We start from the raw sequence: 19,991 nt of genomic DNA, 5'->3' as shown, positions 1-19,991 counted from the left end.
GCTTTTTAACACTTACGTCGATTTGTGTTTTCTTGTAGGTTTGTTGGTTGGGTTCATGAGTGAACCTACGGTGGTTCATTGATAGGTTGCTTTTGTAGTTCCTGAGGGGGGCCCTTGATCGTGGTATTCATTATCCGGCAGATATTGGCAATTCGGTGTTGGTTCTTATAGGCCGGATGGATTTAGATTGGACAAGAGTTGTTGACAAACGGAGATCAACAACAGGATATTGCTTTACTTTGGGTACAGGTCTTATCTTGTGGAGTAGTAAGAAACAACCCACTATTACTCTTTCTTCTACTGAGGCGGAGTATAGATTGGCGTCTTCTACCATATATGATACAATATGGCTTCAGAGGTTATTAGGAGAGCTTGGCTGTCCGCAAATAGGTCCTATGACAAAAAAATCATGGGATGTCAAAAGCAAAAGTTGTTGTAAGTTATGTTGCACAAGCACTTGGTGGTATCTGGTGTCAATTGTTGGCCTAGGTCATTCATTTGGCCATAAGTGTCAGTTGGTGACACTAGAGATATAACGTTTAATGGTATCTAATGCCGATCTAATGGCCAAAGATGGCACAGAGAGACTCATGAGTGGAAGATGCCTAGCCAATTTAATTATTGGCTAGTTAGATTATTTTTTTGGGCACCGAAATAATTATTAAATTAATTTTTAGTAAATAAAGGCTGAAATTTTAATATTTAATGATGGACAATGTTGGAAAAACCATTTGGGAAGGCTACCACTTGGCAAACTTGCCCATACAAGTTGGTAAAAGGCTCAAAAAGAGGAAAAACGAGATGATTCTTGTTGTAGCAAATGTGGGAAAGTTGTGAGTAGCCATGGCCAACCTATTTTTAGCCATTGCAGCCAGCCAAGAGTGAGTTTTGAGGAGGCGATTGTAGATTCGGACCCTTCTCAACGGGGCGATTGCATCCAGGTACAAGATGACAATTGATTTGGATGTCTCAGCTGTAGGCGACAGCATTTAATGCTGTTGTGGTAGGGCAGCAGCTGCATTTGACTGATTTTCAGTCATTCTTCGTGACAAAACTCTGAGTTTTCTCTCTCTACAGCTTTCTCTCTCATCTCCCAACCATTTCACAGCCTTGCTTTGAAGATCTCAGCATTTGGACCCTTAGGGGCTAAGAAATTGTAAATTTCTCTGCTGTAAACCCTAATTTACAGCAAAATTTGGGTTCACCAGCAACCACGGGAAGCGTGCCAGAAATTGGAAGCTCCAAGACTTGGAATTTTCAAGGCTGAGGTGAATTTCAGCTAAATTCAGGTGGAGGATTAGCCAGCCATTGAATTTGGTGCATTTCCATCATTTATGAAGTGGGTGAAGGCCAATTAAGTGCCCGAATCAAGGGGCAAAATAGATTGAAGACTTGTTGTCACTTTGGACAGCAAGTGGAGTTTGGATTGCAAAGGGGATCCATAGAATCCCATTGTAAATCAACTTCTTCCGCAATAAAGCTAAAGAAATACTGAAAGGGGTGCCAATTTTGGGGCCAATCAGGTGTGCATTATCCAAGATCAATAGGTAAATTTGTATTTTCAATTTTTGCATTTATTGTTTACTGCTGTAATGAAGTTGTAATCAGGGATTTACCAGGGTATCCACAGAAGGAAGGCTGGTTTCAATAGTTATGTATTTTTCTTGTCAGTTTTGGGCATTTTCAGCAATTGCCAAATGCAATCACCATTTACAGAGCAGGTCAGATATGATTCGGCAGGTGGCAGTGTTACGTGGCAGGTGGGATGTTGATCGCTGATTATTTTATCATTTTATGCAGCTGTCCGCAGCTTTTTGATGTAGGTCACAGCTAGTTTGCCAGCTGCCCTGATTTATTTATTGCTTTATTTCCTTCTATTTATTGCCACTTGGCTGCCTACCCTCATCACTTGTCATTCACGTGGTGGAGAGAGAGATCAGCTTAAGGAGATACTTCAGCAGCCCGTTTGTATATCTGCCTTCTTCATTTCAACATTCGTTGATTGCAGATTTTTGTGTTCTTCTGTCTCTTCTCTCTCCCTCTTCTCTCCTGTTCATTGTCTTTCAGTCTTGTCCATATGCTTCCGCATTTGGTACACTCTCACACAAGTATCTAGGTTCTACCTCCCACTTTGTAGATGTGCCCTTTTCCTCCCGGGCTGACCATCAAAGACCCAATCCCTTTATGGTGTTGGTCGACTTCTTTGAAGACAACGTCTTGGAGACATTGGCAGCGAAGGCCTAGGCCCATGCGACAAAATCTAGCACAACCCTTGATCCCGTGTCTGTCTAGTGCCGAGGTGCCTTTTGCACTCTTGTATTTTGTTCCACTGTATTCCTTGTATTCGGTTCAAAGATGATGGCTTAGAGCCACCCTGCACTTTATAATCTTATACTTTCTTTCATAATTAATATAATTACTCATTACTCTATCACGAGAGAGAGAGAGTATATTAACATGTCTGAAAGGCCAATGTGGCCTATAAGAGAGAGAGAGAGAGAGAGAGAGAGAGAGAGAGAGAGAGAAAGAAAGAAAGAAAGAAAGTTATATTAACGTCTACAACAGGCCAAGTTGGCCTATGAGACCAAAATGTTGCATATAAATGTCTGGGAGATTTCAAAAGTCCCAGTGAAGCTAACATTTATGCTATGTTGAACTAAATTGAGTAGGTACAAAATGATATCTGACTAGATACAATCTAGAGGTACTCCCAGTGCGGTGTGGAACTGCTCCTGGGGTGTTCATCCTAAGATGTCCCGCATGGGTCGGTCTAGCATGGAGAGGCTAAAGCGGCAGGGCAGGGCCCTCCGATGGCGGCGTAGTATCCCTTGTATCTTCGACCAGTGTCTTCTGCGGGGACGGGGGCCGGCGGGGCGTGGTCGCCGGGCTTTACCTCTCGTCGTGGCTATTTCTAAGGTGGTCCCCGGGGGCCGGGAGGCCGGTTGGGTTGGTGGGGCCTCGGTGGTGGGGAGGGTAGCTGGTATTTGGTAGAAGTCGTTGAGTGTGCGTTGGTTGGTGGCTCCTTGTCTTTGCTCCGTGGTTCGTAGGAGGTGGTCTCTGTGGCGTCGTATTTCCAGTAGAAAGAGTCCCAGGCATCTCTGGTCTTTGAATTCCATCACCTTGGAGAGTGGTCCGAATCCTTCGCTGAATAGGCAGTGGAAGCATCCCCGGATTTCGTAGTACACTGGGCATCTACAGATATAGTGTTCCTCTGTCTCTGGCTCGAGATGGCAGAGCTGACAGATTCGGTCTTCTGGGGGAAGGGGGTTGGCCCCGTATCTGCCCGTTTCGACCCGTAGTTGGTGTGAGGACGTGCGGATCTGTCCGACGGCACTTCTGACCCCGTGAGACAAGTGTGTGTCCATGTAGCTTGGGCGGGTGATGAAGCCGTCCGGGGAGATATGCAAGAAGTGTTCTCGGTAGAAAGCCTTCTTGGTTCCTAGTTCCGATGTGGGGGTCACCCATGTCCTGGCGGTGTCTGTCTGGATGATATCCATTCTGGTGATGCGATTTACCTCCTCTCGGCTGAGCTCCAGGTGTGGGCAGTCTAGGCTGTATTGTAGTGGGGGGAGATGGTCCATGTGCAGGCCATGGAGCCGTAGCCAGGTCTCTGTTCGGGCGTACCAACACTCAGTGTCCCCTTGTGTTGCTAGCTATTTGGATGACTTCAGGGCGAGTCTGGGGTACCGGTGCTGGGGCAGGTCCCATATTCGGTGCAAGAAGGTCACGGTCTGGAAGAGGGCCTCAGCCACGAGGGGCGGTGCCCCCAGCTCTGCGCGGATGATCTCGTGTGGTACGGAGGGCTTGCTTCGGATCATCTGTGAGATCATAAGTACTAGGGGTCTCTCCATCTGGTCCCATCCCTCATAGGTGGCCTCCTCCTCAGGCAGTGGCTGATCCTGTGGGGCCCTCCGCATGTGGTAGAGATTGGACCCCCATATGGGAGCCCCGTACAGGAGGGTTGGTGTGACCAAGGTGTCAAAAAGCCAGAGTTTTGTTCGGGGTTCCTGGAACTGTATGCGGGCACATTGGTTCTCCATTGACCCGAGGGCTGCATAGCCTCGGGTTAGTCTATCTTCCGCGGCTTTTCTCAGGGTAAATCTCGGTCCAGAGAATGTAATCCCCAGATAGACGTATCTTTGGACCACGTCCACGGTTTCTCCACCGTATGTGAAGGGGGGTACCGACCGACGGAGCCATTGGGTTGACGTGTTGAACACCATGACCTTGGTTTACCCCAGGTTCACAGTTAGGTCTTGGTCTTGGCAGAAGGCCTGTAGTGCGTCCAGTTGGCGCTGCAGCCCTTCGGGTGTGCTGGCGATGAGGACTATGTCGTCCGCATATAGTAAGATATGTATCAGTGTCCCTCCCAGGCTCGATCCCACCTCGCCCAATTTATCTATGTACTCTGAGATCTCATCAATGTAGAGGCCAAATAGAGTGGGCGAGAGTGGGCATCCCTGCTTGACTCCGATGGTGCTGGTGATCTCCTTTGACAGCCCTCCCGATGCCCGAACTCGGCCCGTTACCGATTCGTATAGTGCCAGTATCCCCCATCGTATTTCGGTTGGTACCTCCAGTTCCTGTAGTCTCTGCGTGAGCCTCGCTCGTGGGACTGTGTCAAAGGCCTTGCGGAAGTCCACGAAGCAGCAGTACACCCGTCTTCCATGCGCTCTGCCCTCCTCTATGATGGCTCTCAGTGTGAGGATATGGTCAAGGGTGCAGAACCCCCTCCTAAACCCTGCTTGTCCTGCTGCTCGGTGTTGGTGTTGCTCTGCCCACTTGCTCAGCTCATGTTCCAGTATGGATCCATAGAGCTTGGCTAGTACATGGCCAACCATGACTGTTCGGTAGTTCGTGGGAACCATGGGGTCCCCGGCCTTCAGGATAGGTATTATGGTGTTGGCTGACCAACTGGCTGGGAAGCCTTCGCATAGGGCTCTGTTGAACATGTGTGCTAGGAGAGGTGCCAGTATGTCTCTAGCATGGGTCAAATGCTTTGCTACCAAGCCTTCGTGGTCTTGGGCACGGCCATTTTGGAGTCTGTCAATGGCGTCTCGAACCCGCCCCGTGCTGAAGAATGTGGATGATCCGGGTCTGCTCCCTGGGAGCCAGGGTAGCTGGGGCTGCTTGGGTACTTGGTATAGTGAGGTTGCATATGCGTGCCAAGTGTCTGGGGAGGTGATGGGCGTCTGGGCTCGGGGTTCCTGAAACGCCTTCCATGCCTCTTTGCTGTCCTGTCCTAAGAATAGCTGGTAGAATTCGTGTTCCACTTTGGAGAGGTAGGCTCGTTTCTTCCGTCGCACTAGGCGACGGAAGATCAAGCGTGCCTGTTTATGCGTGTGTACTCCCCGTGCTTCGTCCTGTGGAAGACGGAGCCGGGTTTCCCTGCACTCTGCGTCGTACCAGCTATTCTGTGGGACATTCTTGTTCGGAGGGGTGGGGTGGGGTGAGGGGGATGTGTGGGGGAAGTATTCGGCAGCTGAGGTGTGTAGTGTGCCCGCCAACTGTGCTGTGACCTCCTCCAGGGGTGCGTGGGGGTTCATTTCTTGCAGGCTCCAATAGAGATGGTCGGAGTATGCGCTCGCCGTTAGCCTGGTAAAGTGGTACCTGGGGAATCTTGGGGGGGGTTGCTTGCTGGGGGGGTTAGGTCATACCTGCAGGTTATGTCAAATTGTAGGTATGCATGGTCGGCAGCCACTGCGACTGGGCGAGGTGATATTTTAAGGGACTGGACGTTGGGGATAAGTGATAGAGGGCCGAGGATATAGTCCATTGTGCTTGCTCCGAGTTTCTGTGTGGGTGCTCCATGTGCCCCCCGTCCGCTGCAATTGGCCACGTGCCTGTGTGGGAAGCATGTGAGGGCATCCGACCCGGGCCATATGTCGAGGCCGTTGAGGATGGCCAGTCCGTGTGCCCCCCCTAACGCCAGTAGGTGTTCGCCATATTCGGTGCACTCAGCTGTGTCCTGTGACGCCCGGTTGAGTCCTATCTCCTCCGGTGCAATCTCTTTGTACATGTGGTCTTTGCTCTCGAAGAAGGGGGTCTTCCTTTGTGCTGTGCGTGTGTTGAAGTCTCCAGCCAACATGACATCCCCCAGGCTGGAGTAGTGCATGATATCTTCGTACAGTGGTAGGTATGGTGACTCGCCCTTCTATGGTGCGTATGGGGAGTGTGCTGGTGGGAAATAGCACACCACCATGTATATGTCTCGGGGGCGATCTGTGTGTATCCGGATCCACATGAACCGGGCTTCCTCATCTTTCCGCATGACCTGCACCATGGGCTGTAGCTCCTCCCTGTACAACACAGCCACCCCTTCGGACCCTCGGGTCCCTCCTTTTGTTCGGGCTCTAGGGCGGCATGCTGTCTCCCATCTATATCCCCTCACTTCTGGTAAGTAGGTGCCTGGGCTTTGGTGGGTTTCTGTGTAAAGGACGATGTCCTTGCCGGTGAAGGTCTCCTGGAATAATCCTGCATCTATCTTCATAGCTCCGTTGCAGTTCCACACTGCAAAACTCAGGTGGGTCTCATAGGCCGCGCCCCGTCATTGGCGCTTATCTGTGATGATGACCCGACCATCTCTGTATACTGCCCATTTTCCCGCTTTGCGAGCCTCCAGGATCTGTGGCATGCATTCTTTACGGTGTGCCACCTGTGCGGGTGTGAGGTCATCCTCCAGGTAGACTTTTTCCCCTTTTAGAGCTGTCCTTTTAGAGAGGAAGGCTCGTCTGGATTCTAAGTTGGCAAATTTGAGGATAAGAGGCCTTCCCTTGGTCCCCTTGTGCGGCTGCTTGGTGACGGGGATGTCTTGTTCGAGCCCATCCCTTCCTTACGGTTCCGGGGCTTGCTCAGGGGGTGTGGGCATCCGGCCTCATTGTGGTTGTGGACGCGTGATGGGCGGTGGTGGGAGGTGGCGGAAAAGTCAGGTATGGGCAGGGCTAGTGGCGGTGGCAGTGTCCGAGTCAGACGAGAGGGCGTCCGATTTTCAGTGGACTCGGACGGGATTGGGGGGTTGGGGGGGGGGAAAAAACTCGGACAGGGGCTGATCTCGGACAAGGGCGGGCGCTGATCTCGGACGAGGGCGAGAGAGAGGGAGAGAGAGATGGTCCGCGTCGCCTGTACGTAGCTGAAGCGGTGAGACGAAGCTGATTGCAGGTCAACGAGGTGAGAACGAGCGGATTGTAGGACGTTATCAGTGGACTCGGAGACGGTGCGGCGAAGCTCCTCAGCCTACAGTGTCGGAGAACCAGGGATAAGCGATGTCTGCCGCTGATGGGGATGGAGCCGAGGAGACTCGGACGAGGGACGGAGGGACGGCGAGAGAGTGAACGGGGCGGGAGAGACTCGGACGAGGGACGGACGGCGAGAGACGAGGGGCGGACGGACGGCGAGAGACGAGGGACGGACGGCGGAAGAGACTCGGACGGTGGGAGAGACTCGGACGGCGGGAGAGACGAGGGGCGGACGACGGGAGAGACTCGGACGGCGAGAGAGAGAGAGAGAGAGAGAGAGAGAGAGAGAGAGAGAGAGAGAGAGAGAGAGTATATTAACGTCTCTAAAAGGCCAATGTGGCCTTTGAGACAAAGCAATACATACAATGATAGTGTGTTTCTCATCTGGAACAGGAAAAGATGAAAAATATGCCTATAAGACTGAAAAGTGAAATAGTGTTCTATAAAAAGAAAACATATCAATGATCTAAAAGTAAAAGTAGAAAAATGAAACTCTCCATCGATGAGATGCGTGTCCTCTAGGGAGATGTATCTCTGCATGGCCGAGGCGTCTCGACATCTATCTCTTGTGGTGCTCAATGATGGCTCTAATTTTCCCATGGTGTGGATGTCTAGGCCTTCCTTCGGGTGGACATGGGCGCCTAGACCGGCTCAGTGCCACTACTCTATCCAAAGGGACACCCACAAAAGATGAAGCTCCATTGATGATGTACTCTTGTAGACTGTGTGGCAGTAGTAGTGGTATGTGCCATACTTAGTCGTGTAGCAGTGGAAAAGTCAATGACCACTCTTTGTCTATGTGAGTCGAGCTATGGGGACTTCCTACTTCATAGAATAGCTGCTCTACGTCTCTGGAGCTCCAAGAGGAAGAAACCCAAGAATCTCTGATTCTCAAACCTCATGATTCGTCTCAAGGATCCAAAACCCTCTCAAAACAGACAGTGGCATGTGCCTCATATATCATAATATACCGTGCATCGGCAAATATAGTGTTCCTTTGTCTCTGGCTCTCTATCGCATAGTGGGCATATACATTCCTGTCTGTATGTCCTTCCATTTGCATGTCTCAATCCTCAGGTGGTGGGATGAGGTGGGGATCTGACCAATAATTATGCACTATCCATAAGGCAGTTGTGTATCCATGTAATTGGATCGGGTGATAAAACCATTCTTGGATACCTAAGGGAAGTGGTTCTGGTAGTGTGCCATCCTTGTGCCATGAGGTGAGGGGGGATATACAAGTCTTCTAACCTCAGTGTGTCTACTATGGTCACATGGTTCAGCTTTGATCGGCTTAGGTCAAGTGTAGGGCAATCCAAGCTATAGTCAAAGGTGTGTAGTTTGTCAATCTCCAACCCATGTACTTATCTGAGCATACCAACAATGACAAAAGTTTGTCACCATCTGCTGCTAGCTGTTTAGAAGAGGCTAGGGCTAGCTATGGGTATCTATCTTGGGGGAGCTCCCATAGTCCATGTATGAAAATCATGCCTGGACCAAGGCCTCAACCACCATATGAGAGAGAGATGAAATGATATATTAACGTTTGTAAAAGGTCAGAATGATCTATGAGACCATGTTTTACAATCATGTGTATGATGGTATAATTGTTCGAGAAAAACATTTAGTACAAAGCAAATAAGAAGGAAACTAAGGCCATGTGTAAAACATAGAACACTATCTAGTAATAGTGAGCTCCAGATGGTACAATCTCATGTGGATAATCTCTTGTAACTGTCTATGAAGATGTCGTCGACGTTTGTGTTGAGGCCTAGGTCATTTGGATCAGTTAAGTTGAATGGCTTGATCATGATGAGGCCTAGACCATTTGTAGCAGTCATAGTGACTGTCCCAATGCCACATACATTATAACTATATGCCACTGTCAAAATACCATGTTTATTGCATTTCAACAACATTAAAAGCTGAATCAGCCATAGAAGAATCATAAGTGCATGTGAGAAATGCATAATCCTCCTCTACCAAGTTGGTTCAAGCATCACCATCTACTGATTTGTTGATAATGCCTCTTGGATAGCCAAACCAGAGTCTTTCTTCTTTTCCTTGGCTAAATTTTTTTTGCATTCATCAAGTGATTGGGCTTCTTGCAATAATGGCATTTTCCCTTCTTTTTAGACTTATCTGAGTCTTGGGCAGCCTTGTTTGAAGGCTATCTAGCATCACCCTTTTGCTGATTTTTTGCATTTTGTCTAGCTTTACCCTTGCCTTTAAACTTGAAAAGCATAGCCACATCACTTGAGCGCAATGCAACATTCTTCCAAGTTTGCTCCTCTTGCAACAGGAGGCCTTCCAACTTGACGAATGTAAAGAGGTTGCTACCCCTCCTCCCCCCCTCTCAATGACAATATCAAAGAGGTGTGGAAACCAAGATATGACTCTAGAAGAGAGTTCAGTGTGATGTTCACCAATTCAACATTCTGAATAATCTCATTAATATTGAGCAGCTGCTCACGCAAATCTTGTATGAGTAAGGTTATTTGTCATGCTATCACCCTCAACCATGTTTACATTTGCCAACTCTATGCAAAGATAGGAGATCTTGGCCTCATTGCGAGCTGCAAACATATGCTCAAGTATGTCCCTTGTTGATTTTGAGGTCTTACAAGAGTGAATAGGAGGAATGATGGCCCTTGTTACTGACAATGCTATCAAAGAAAGAGCATGAGCATCTTTCGAATCCCATTTCCTTTGATCCTCTGTGGAAGGGGGAGAAGGGGTAGTAGCAGCACCAGCACCAACAACCTGTCCTCGAGCATGACACTAAGGTGTTTGAGGTGCCAGACCTCCTGGTTGCTGCAAGTCACTTGTAAAACAGTCCCACAAGTCCTTCGCAACAAGAAGGTTACGAACCATAAAACTCCACAACAGGTAGTTTGAGCCATCAAGTTTGTCCTTTTGAGTGAGGACTCCAAGAGTGCTGCTCTGATCATTATTTCCCTGACATGCCATGCTGTCAATAATGAATAAAAATTTGCAGCCAAATACCTCAATGCTGAAGTTTAGTGTGTGTACTCCTTACAGTACCAAAAATCCCTCAGGATTATCAAACAAGTACCAAACTATCACACAAATGCCAAAGTGTGCACAATGTCATCCAAATCAACACTCAGCCAAAAGAATAACAGCAATGCATTGCTGTACACTGATGTACCACACCTGCCTCGTAATGCATGCCCACAAAAGTACAAATTTCAGCAATTTAATGCCAATTGTCACCAAAGTTTCTGAATTTTTCCAAAATTTTCTGCTCAATTTGACTTAGCAGCGATTAAATGGTGTTGTACCACTTATTTCCTGCCTTGGAGTGTGTGCAAGGCAAAAGCCCCAAATTTATTTTTGAAAATTCAAAGAAATTGAAGAAATTTTTACCTCACAGCTTAAATTTTTGCAGAATGTCACCTTGGGATACGTGCCAATAAGGAGCAGCAGTTGGAATCTGCCTCAGAATGCATGCCAAAGCTTCTATGCCAAAAAGCCCCAAATTTCTTGCACAAATCGTGAAGAAATTGTGCAATGTTGGCCTTGGTGGTGAAGATTCACGTGTGGGAACACAAATCGGGCAAAAGCCCCAAACTTTTAGTGGCACAAGTTGAGATTTAGGTGGAGACTTCACAAAATTTCAGGCAGGAGACCAAGCAAAGGTGGCTGATGGCAGAGTGGCTGTGGCGGTAGTAGTAAATGTGGCTTCAGCAGGGATGGCGGGTTTGCTGGTGGGGAGTTTGTAGGTGGTGGCTTAGTCGCTGGGGAGACGGCAACCAAACAGGCGGTGGCCTGACATAAGAGGCACAAATAGCATAGGCGCAAGCGTAAGGCAACTTGGGCACAAGTGGTGCAGGTAGGCAAGAGCCAGTCAGGTGTTGGTGACACCCAGCAGTAGGGAGGTGGCTATTAGGAGCTGGTGAGTGTGGCGCAGAGCAGGGTGGCAGGCAAGTTGCTGATGAGCAGTGCAGGTAGCGCATAGGGTGGTGGCAGCCAGTTCAAAGAGTGGCGCAGGAGAGGCAGTGCACTAGAAGGTAGCGGTGGAGTTGAATGGTGCTCTCGACAGAGGTGGCAGTGGTCAATGACCAGGCGATGTGATCACATGTGCATTGCCTCTTATATACCTTGAGTGCATTGGCATTCTGTTTTGTAAACATGCATTTGTGTACATTTATCCCTTTTCAATCTTTCTAAGTGGTCGACTCTGGATCCACCAATTTGCAGCATCGCATATAACAGTCTCCCTTGCTTGGTTAGCCTGGTTACCTTGCTTTTCACACATCTTTTTTGCCTCTCCACATACCCCTTTATTTGTTGCACATTCCACTAGCCTTTTACTTCATCATCGATACCCAGTAGTGGTAGGGATAGCATGTTTATTTTATGAAAGCCTTTGGAATTGGTTACTTGTCTCCTGTCAATCAACCACCATGAAACAATGATTATCAAACAACCAAAAAAAAAAAGGTTCATTGTGGTTCCATTCGCCTTTGCAAGACTTGGTAGGCCATTGGGCAGCTGACATGCACCCTTTGTCCGATGCCTTGGCCTCTCTGGGGTATCCACTTGGTCTTCCTTGGTAAGATAACCGTCGCCTTTATAGTCTTGGTAGGCCACTAGGTAGCCACCATGCACTCTTTGTTTGATGCCTTGGTTGCTTTGGGGTGGGACACCTTGGGGTAAAAAATATATAGAAACACAAGCACTCAAAATTCGGGTTGGGCTTTCTTTCTTGCTCGGTTTTTGGCCTTGAGAGCGGGTGTTGAGCTAACATAAGCATTACATGCTGAATTAGTCACTTAAACGGTCCCAAAAATGCTGAATTAATTAGATTCCTAAATTGGTGTACAATTCAAGAGTATTTTAAAACCATGTGGTACAAGGTCCTTAAACTTTCTAAAAATAGATCGGTTGCCCTCCCTTCAGCCTCAATCTCGTTTTGGCATGTTTTTGGACCTATATCTTATTACACACACCTCATTTGCGGAGGACATTGCAATTAGAGCTTCCCTTTGCTGTTTGCCATCATCTGGAGCTCTTGCCTAGTCCTCTGGAGGTGCATTTATTGTTGTCGCCATCATCTATACCCTGTCGCTCCTTGTCAGACATTTACGTTTGATGAGTTTCTCTCTCCTCTAATTGTTGTCTACACTTCCTACACAGTCGCCTTCAATCTCTAGTTGTCACCCAGTTTTTCTCTCCTTAGGTACCTGCGTTATTTGTCTTTCTCTCTCCTCATTGGTTGTTTGCATCAAATTTTGTCTTCAGTGGCTGTGTTTGCTAGTGTTTCACTCTCGGAGGTTGCCTTTGTTGCATTTCGGGATCCTCAAGAGTACGACACACTCTCCTGCTCAGGATCGAGATGAGACACAAGTTCGGGCACAATTGCATGGTTTGTTTGTTGCATGAGCATTGTATATTCAGTATTCATTCATTCATTCAGATTCATTGTGTTCATCGTCTCTGTGTTACCCTATCTGTAACCGTGTTCTTCCTTTAGTTTATGTTTTTGCATTAGGATGTTTCTTCACATGATGTCTAGGTATCCATGTCTCTCAATGAAACCATCTGTGGTTGTCCTCATAAAGTGGTCTCTATTTATGACATCGTCTGGGGGAGGGGATGTTGGGCTGAGATCCATGTATGCTGTATGTGTAGCCAATAGAGATAGTCACATGACTAGGTTTCTCTCAGTGTAAGAGAGGTGTATGGAGAGGGAATCGGAGTCATACTAAAAGGGGGGGAGGTGGTCCATGTGGATCCCATATTTTGTGAGCCACTGCTCAACCTATATAGACCATGAGTCTTGTGTCCTACTTGTGGTAGCTGCCTTGAAGCTTCAAGTCCTCTCCTAGATAGTCTATTTGGGTGCATGACATGTACTTTGTGTATGAAGCTAATGGTGTGAAAGAGGGCTCCAACATTATGGGGGGTGTAGCAAAGTCTTGGACCCCATATCGGGGATCCATATAACACAGCTAGGGTAAGAAATGTATCAAACAATCACAATTTAGTTTGGGTTCCCTAGAATTGAACATACGCACATTTCCCTACAAGTGCTCCAAGTGTTGCATAACCTCTGTCCAACCTGGCAGTAGTAGCATCTCTAAATGAAATGTAGGTTTTGTGAATGTGACTCCCAGATATACATAGGACCTAGCATACTCAAGCCTCATAAGGTAAATTGATGCCTTGCTCAAGTCACCCAATTTTGTGTGGTATTGAATACCACACCTTGGTCTTCCCAAGGTTCACTATCAATCCTCTATCCATCCAAAATCTTGCAATGCATCCATGTGTCTCTAGAGGCCCTCCGGAGATTTTGCGATCAGTACCACATCATGTGCGTACAAAAACATGGGTATCAATATGCCAACAAAGCTTGCACTTGGTCCTCTTAACATATTCACATAATCTTATAGTTCATCAACATAAACACCAAATAGAATATGTGGAAGTGGACACCCTTGCTTCACCATGATGATACTGTCCATCATACCAGAAAGCCCTCTTGGAGCACCTTTTTTTTTGGGGGGGGGGAAGGGTCGAGGGAGGGAGGGAAAGTGAGGGAAGTTCACCCTTTCTCTTTGCTTTGCATAGAAGGTGCTAGGGAAGGTGCCAAAGCTGCACTAAAAGCGTTTGTTATTACGGCAATACCCACTGTAAGTTTCTTAACTGACACTGATTGTCACACATTAGAATATGTGGAAGGGGACACCCTTGCTTCACCATGATGATACTCTCCATCATATCAAAAAGCCCTCTTGGAGCACGTTTTTGGGGGGGTCAGGGGTCGGGGGTGGGGGGAAGGGAGGCCCGAGGGAGGTTCACCCTTTCCCTTTACTTTGCATAGAAGGTGCTAGGGAAGGTGCCAAAGCTGCACTAAAAGCGTTTGTTATTACAGCAATGCCCACTGTAAGTTTCTTAATTGACACTGATTGTCACACATTAGAATATGTGGAAGCGGACACCCTTGCTTCACCATGATGATACTCTCCATCATATCAAAAAGCCCGAGGTTCACCCTTTCTCTTTGCTTTGCATAGAAGGTACTAGGGAAGGTGCCAAAGCTGCACTAAAAGCGTTTGTTATTACGCCAATGCCCACTGTGAGTTTCTTAACTGACACTGATTGTCACACTTTAGAATATGTGGAAGCGGATACCCTTGCTTCACCATGATGATATGCTCCATCATATCAAAAACCCCTCTTTGAGCACTTTTTTTTTTTGTGGGGGGGGGGGGGGGGGGGGGGGCGGGGGGGTGGGGGGCGCGCTCGAGGGACATTCATCCTTTCTCTTTGCTTTGCATAGAAGGTGTTAGGGAAGGTGCCAAAGCTGCACTAAAAGTGTTTGTTATTACGACAATACCCACTGTAAGTTTCTTCACTAACACTGATTGTCACACATTAGAATATGTGGAAGCGGACACCCTTGCTTCACCACGATGATACTGTCCATCATGTCAAAAAGCTCTCTTGGAGCATGTTTTGGTTTGGTGTTTTATGGGGGGAGGATTTGGGGGGGATCTGGGGGGGGTTTAGGGATGCCCGAGGGAGGGAGGGAAAGTGAGGGAGGTTCACCCTTTCTCTTTGCTTTGCATAGAAGGTGCTAGGGAAGGTGCCAAAGCTGCACTAAAAGCATTTGTTATTACGGCAATACCCACTGTAAGTTTCTTATCTGACACTGATTGTCACACATTAGAAGTGGATAAACTGCCTGAGTCATTGTAAGATGTTCTTTTTTATGTTGAAAGCTGTAAGGCTTGGACATGTCCTAATATGCTTACCTTTTGCACAGCTTGTTGCTGCACGAACGCTACCTTGGGCAAAGGCACATCTGAATTACACTGGCCAAGCATTAATCATCTGTGGAGGTAAGTTTGGTTTTCTGGAAATTTCCAGTTAAGACATAACGGTTTGGTTTGCTTATGTGAGCTTTGTAAGTTTGTTTCAGCATACACACGATTAAATTTTTTGACAAGTAGTCTGTCAAAGTTGCTGTCTGTGCATTTATTCAAAATGTCATGTGTGTAGTAGAAGACATTGGTCTTCACCTCTTCTGTGCGGAGTGTTTCAACTGACCCTTGGGTTCACTGAGTGGGAAGGTCACAAAATTGTTATGAACCTGGAATGAAGGGCCAGACTTCAAAGTTCCCTAAATTTTGCATTCACATGTGAAAATTTATCCACCTTTCTCCTTATGTATGCAGGCTTGTCGTGGATGTTCTAATTGGAAAGGAGAGTCTTTTTGTTTGCCTATGATTCACTCATATAATTTATGTTTGAGGTCAGCTGCCTTTCATGGTGCATGGGAAGATATAAGAAAAATCTATGCTATCCAAAAAACTTCTGAGTGAGCTCATCCTTAGTCTTTGGGGAGCCTCTCATTGGCCATGGTGGAGAACAGACATATGTATATGGCTAAACTGTTCAGGGTATGGCCAACCTAGCTGTGTGGCAAGGGGCTCTCTCCACTTTCTCAATGCTATCTCTCTCTTGTTTATGTAAAGGCACCCCTTAGCACTCCCACACTTTACTTTGCACCATTTTTGCTCAGGCTTGTCGTGGATGTTCTAATTGGAAAGGAGAGTCTTTTTGTTTGCCTAGACATATGTATATGGCTAAACTGTTCAGGGTATGGCCAACCTAGCTGTGTGGCAAGGGGCTCTCTCCACTTTCTCGATGCTATCTCTCTCTTGTTTATGTAAAGGCACCCCTTAGCACTCCCACACTTTACTTTGCACCATTTTTGCTCATCCTTGGCTGACACTCTTCATCTTTGGTGTGCAAATGGATGCTTTGGTGACTCACTGTAGGTCTCTTGTATCATCATATGCATAGTAGAGTTACTCCTTATACTCTTGTTCATGCTTTATATTTCCTTCTCTGCTTTACATTTTCTTCTGTAGGTATCATATCTAATTCTTGTGGTGTTTGTCTCACATGAGAGAGAGTGTGTGAACACAAGACAATGAACAAGAGTGGGCAGCGGTTCCACACTCAAAAGATGCAAGCGCTAGAATGATAGAATGAAAGCACAATAGGTCTTAAGTAAGTTAGACCTCTCCCTAACTCAACTAGAGTTAATTTCATTGTAAAACTAACTCTAGAAGGAGTAACACAACTTATTAATGTGGTTATGTTCACACTACAAACCAACTAACTAAAACATTGGACACTGCCCCTAGAATTGGCAAATTCTAACACCTCCTTGTAGTGCCAATGTGGTAGAAGTATAGGAAGATCAATCACCAAAGGGTAGCAAGTTCAAGGACTTTCGAAAAGCCTCAAACTTCTCATGAGGAAGTGCTTTGGTGAAAATGTCTACAACATTCTCTTGTGTAGGGATATACATCAAACTAATTTCTCTTGCATAGTATCTCTCTCTGACATAATGTTAATGTAGCTCAATGTGTTTTGCGTGAGCATGACACACAAGATTCCATGCCACTGCAATAGCACCACTGAATGGGTATAGGATCCTCCAAAGAAATTTGTAGATTAGCCAACGATCTACACGGCCATACACATTCCATTGTTGCGGTGAAGACTGTCCTGTACTCTGCCTCACAAGACGAGGTAGCTACTGTAGGTTATTTCTTGCTTAGCCATGAAATGCATGAATGGCTCAAAAAGAAACAGTGTCCACTAGTAGATTGCCTAGTCTCTGTATCACTAGCCCAATGTGAATTACTATAAGCTTGTAAGTGCAAGTCTCTCCCTCGAGAAATAATAATGCATGTGACTAAGTATCTTGTAAATATTTAAAGATCCACTTAACAGCTTGCCAATGTATGGTCGATGGGCTATGCATATACTTGCTCACCTAAGATGCTGCATATTGAATGTCAAGACATGTGTTGCAAAGGTAAATAGGCAACCAACAGCCTAGCTGTAAATTGCAACATCATGCATCTCTTTACCATCATGCATAGACAGCTTTAAGCCTAGCTCCATAGGAGTGTACATAGGTTTGCATTCTTATATATTAAACCTATGTAACAGCTTATCGACATTCTAAGACCGTGACACGATGATACCATGCTGATTTTGGGTGAAGTGAATCCCCAAATAAGTGTAGACAGCCCATATCTAACATAGCAAATGCACGTTTTAATTCAGCCTTAAAATCTATGGGAGTAGTCAGACTAACTTTTGAACCCATTGTTAGCCCAATGAGCATCAATTTAAGAGTATCATGCATGAGGAGCCTATTTGAGACCATAAAGTGCCTTATGCAGCTTGCATACCATGTGCTCTTTCCCTTTAACCACACAAACTCTGAAGGTTGTGACACAAACATCCTCGTGCAAATCCCCATTCAAGAATGTTGTCTTAATGTCCAACTAATGTACTTTCCAACCATAATTTTGCAGCTATAGCAATCACACATCTCATTGTGCTTCTATGGAATGTAGGAGCAAAAGTTTCCTCATAATCTACCTAAAAATCTGTGGGAGTAGTTCTAACTTTTGAACCCATTGTCAGCCAATGAGCATCAATTCAAGAGTATCATGCAGGAGAAGCCTATTTGAGACCATAAAGTGCCTTATGCAGCTTGCATACCATGTGCTCTTTCCCTTTAACCACACAAACTCTAAAGGTTGTGACACAAACATCCTTGTGCAAATCCCCATTCAAGAATGTTATCTTAATGTTTGACTGATGTACTTTCCAACCATTATTTGCAGCTATAGCAATCACACGTCTCACCATACTCCTATGGGATGTCGGAGCAAAAGTTTCCTCATAATCTGCCTACATCCAATGTACATCTTGCTGAGCTTTGTCCAAGGAAGTAGCAACAGCCTAAGCAGACCAAACATGCTAGTTCTGCCATCTAGAGGCCAAGATAGAGGAGCACTACATTGGCAAATTCCCAACTTATTGTGAGATCAGTGAGAGATTTCACAACCTAGTAAGTGTAGTGGTTTACGAAGCAATCTAATTAGCATTTCAGCACACTCATGTTTATAGATAATGTTTATAGATCTCACGTTATTGCAAGTCAAATAGCACAAGTCGAAAAAAGCTACAATTTGTACATCCAAGGCTAGAAAAAATGTACTGTGAATTGAAAATTCCCTCAACAAATGTTGCCAAATGTTAATTACTGATGTGGAGTACTACAAGGGTTTACAATAACTTGAGGAAGGCTTTTATATTCATTGTGGCACATGTCATAGGCAATAATATCCTCTATGGTACTCCCTTATTTTTTTCTAGGATCCCTCATAAATCAGAAGCACTAATTTACTTTCTTTGCCATCATTGCCTCCTCTTTAATTTGTTTCCTCAGCTTTTTACATCAAATTTATTTTGAGCCTTGCGTCATACTCATTTGTTGTTAATGAACCTGGAATTTTTGCAGCTACAATTGCTACATACTTCATTGTTTCTGATAGAACTATTTTGGAGTGTGCTCGGATGACTTCATATGAAAGGATCAAAGCTGAACGTGCTGCTGCAGGAAACAGGGATGCTTAGATTTTCTGCTTTGTGTGATCCTTAACTCTTTGAATGCTGCATGACACTGAGAAAGGCAGGAGTTAGCTATGCCTCACTATGTATTGTAAAAATGAAAAATATGTGCCAAGGTTTACATAAATCCTATTTTGTATTCCTCAGAAGGTCGAGTGCTTGCTAAAATAAGCTCTCTAACTTCATGGAGACTACATGAGAATGCGGAGCTTCAACATCTTTGCATTCATTGTGATCATCCTGCTTTGCAAAGGAAAAGCAGGGCATCTAAAACTTTTTGTCTTGTTTTTCTTCTACCAGTTAAGTATTGGTATGCAATTTACCGTTTTCATAGGAAGGAATCTACTCAGTAATTTAATCATCAGAGTAGCCTACAGATATTCAGCATATGTTAACCTGACAGTTTGAGCATTGACAGTTGTTCCAACCAGAATGTTTGAGCATTTCAATTGTTCCAACCAACTTGGTTCACTGGAAGGCAGCTAGAATTTGGACACAAGCTTTTGTGCGTGCGAGCGTACGTGCATGTGTGTGTGTGTGTGTGTGTGTTCCCCTCCATGAACTTCGTACGGTAGTGAAGCAGCTTGCTTAAAATGCATTGTTTATAGTGCTCTCAATGCCAGCCATCTTTGTGACTTTGTTTAGATATATTGAATGGATCTTGCATGACATTTGTGTCTATTTCATGGTATAACATTATTCACATGAATAGCGAAATGTGTATGGGGCATGCCTTGTTGCACAGTCATATTGTTAGGTTATCTACTCTATGACTTGCGCATATTTTGCTTCCAACTTGCAACTGTTGAATATTTGTATCTTCTTGGGAGTATTAATACGCACTCTTGAAGGAACGTTTTTTTTGGAAGTGTTCTTTGTACGATATTTTTTTTGCATTTATTAAAGGCAATGTAAAAGTTTTGAGGATACATGACTTTCATAAGCTTTTGAACCTTGTTTTGTATTTTCCAAACATTCAACACCTACCCTTATGCAAGTTATCTTGATTTCAGTTCTTTAGCTGTATTCATTAGATTACTTGCATTACATTTGTCTTTATCCATAACTTCTAACTGCTGTCACATGAATAACACACACATAGTGGGTTGATGTCATGCATTACTTTTGTCTAATGGTAAATCTCTTCTCGTGCTTGTCACTCACACTTATAGGTGAACTTCCTTATATGGCAAAAACAATTTTTGTTTATGGATTCCTCATTTAAATCTATGGTAGTCACTAACAAATTTGGAGTTGATTTGGCATGTAAAGTCC

General features: G+C 45.5%; 1 protein-coding gene and 2 pseudogenes across 2 annotated transcripts in view; 1 reads left to right on the top strand and 2 right to left on the bottom strand.

The window, feature by feature from the left end:
- The window catches only part of LOC148020442 (early nodulin-93-like), a 76,121-nt gene extending 57,076 nt beyond the window's left edge, over nt 1–19,045 (top strand). The window contains exons 2-4 of one of the 2 annotated variants that reach the window (XM_087700752.1): nt 14,842–14,900; nt 15,034–15,109; nt 18,607–19,045. In XM_087700752.1, coding sequence (XP_087556878.1) covers nt 14,842–14,900; nt 15,034–15,109; nt 18,607–18,722 — 251 coding nt within the window. In that variant the 3' untranslated portion in view covers nt 18,723–19,045. Of the gene's footprint in view, nt 1–14,838; nt 14,901–15,033; nt 15,110–18,606 lie in introns of both variants that reach the window. The other variant, XM_087700751.1, reaches the window with a different exon arrangement.
- Nucleotides 2,725–4,235, bottom strand: LOC148020444 (uncharacterized; annotated as a pseudogene).
- LOC148020443 (uncharacterized) lies at nt 4,233–6,115 on the bottom strand (annotated as a pseudogene).
- Nucleotides 19,046–19,991: the final 946 nt, after the last annotated feature.

The sequence above is a fragment of the Lygodium microphyllum genome, chromosome 19 (genome assembly GCF_053477565.2).
Source record: "Lygodium microphyllum isolate KBCC chromosome 19, Lygodium_microphyllum_v1.1.10, whole genome shotgun sequence".
Taxonomy (NCBI): Eukaryota; Viridiplantae; Streptophyta; class Polypodiopsida; order Schizaeales; family Lygodiaceae; genus Lygodium; species Lygodium microphyllum.
This window is presented reverse-complemented; position numbering and strand designations above follow the sequence as displayed.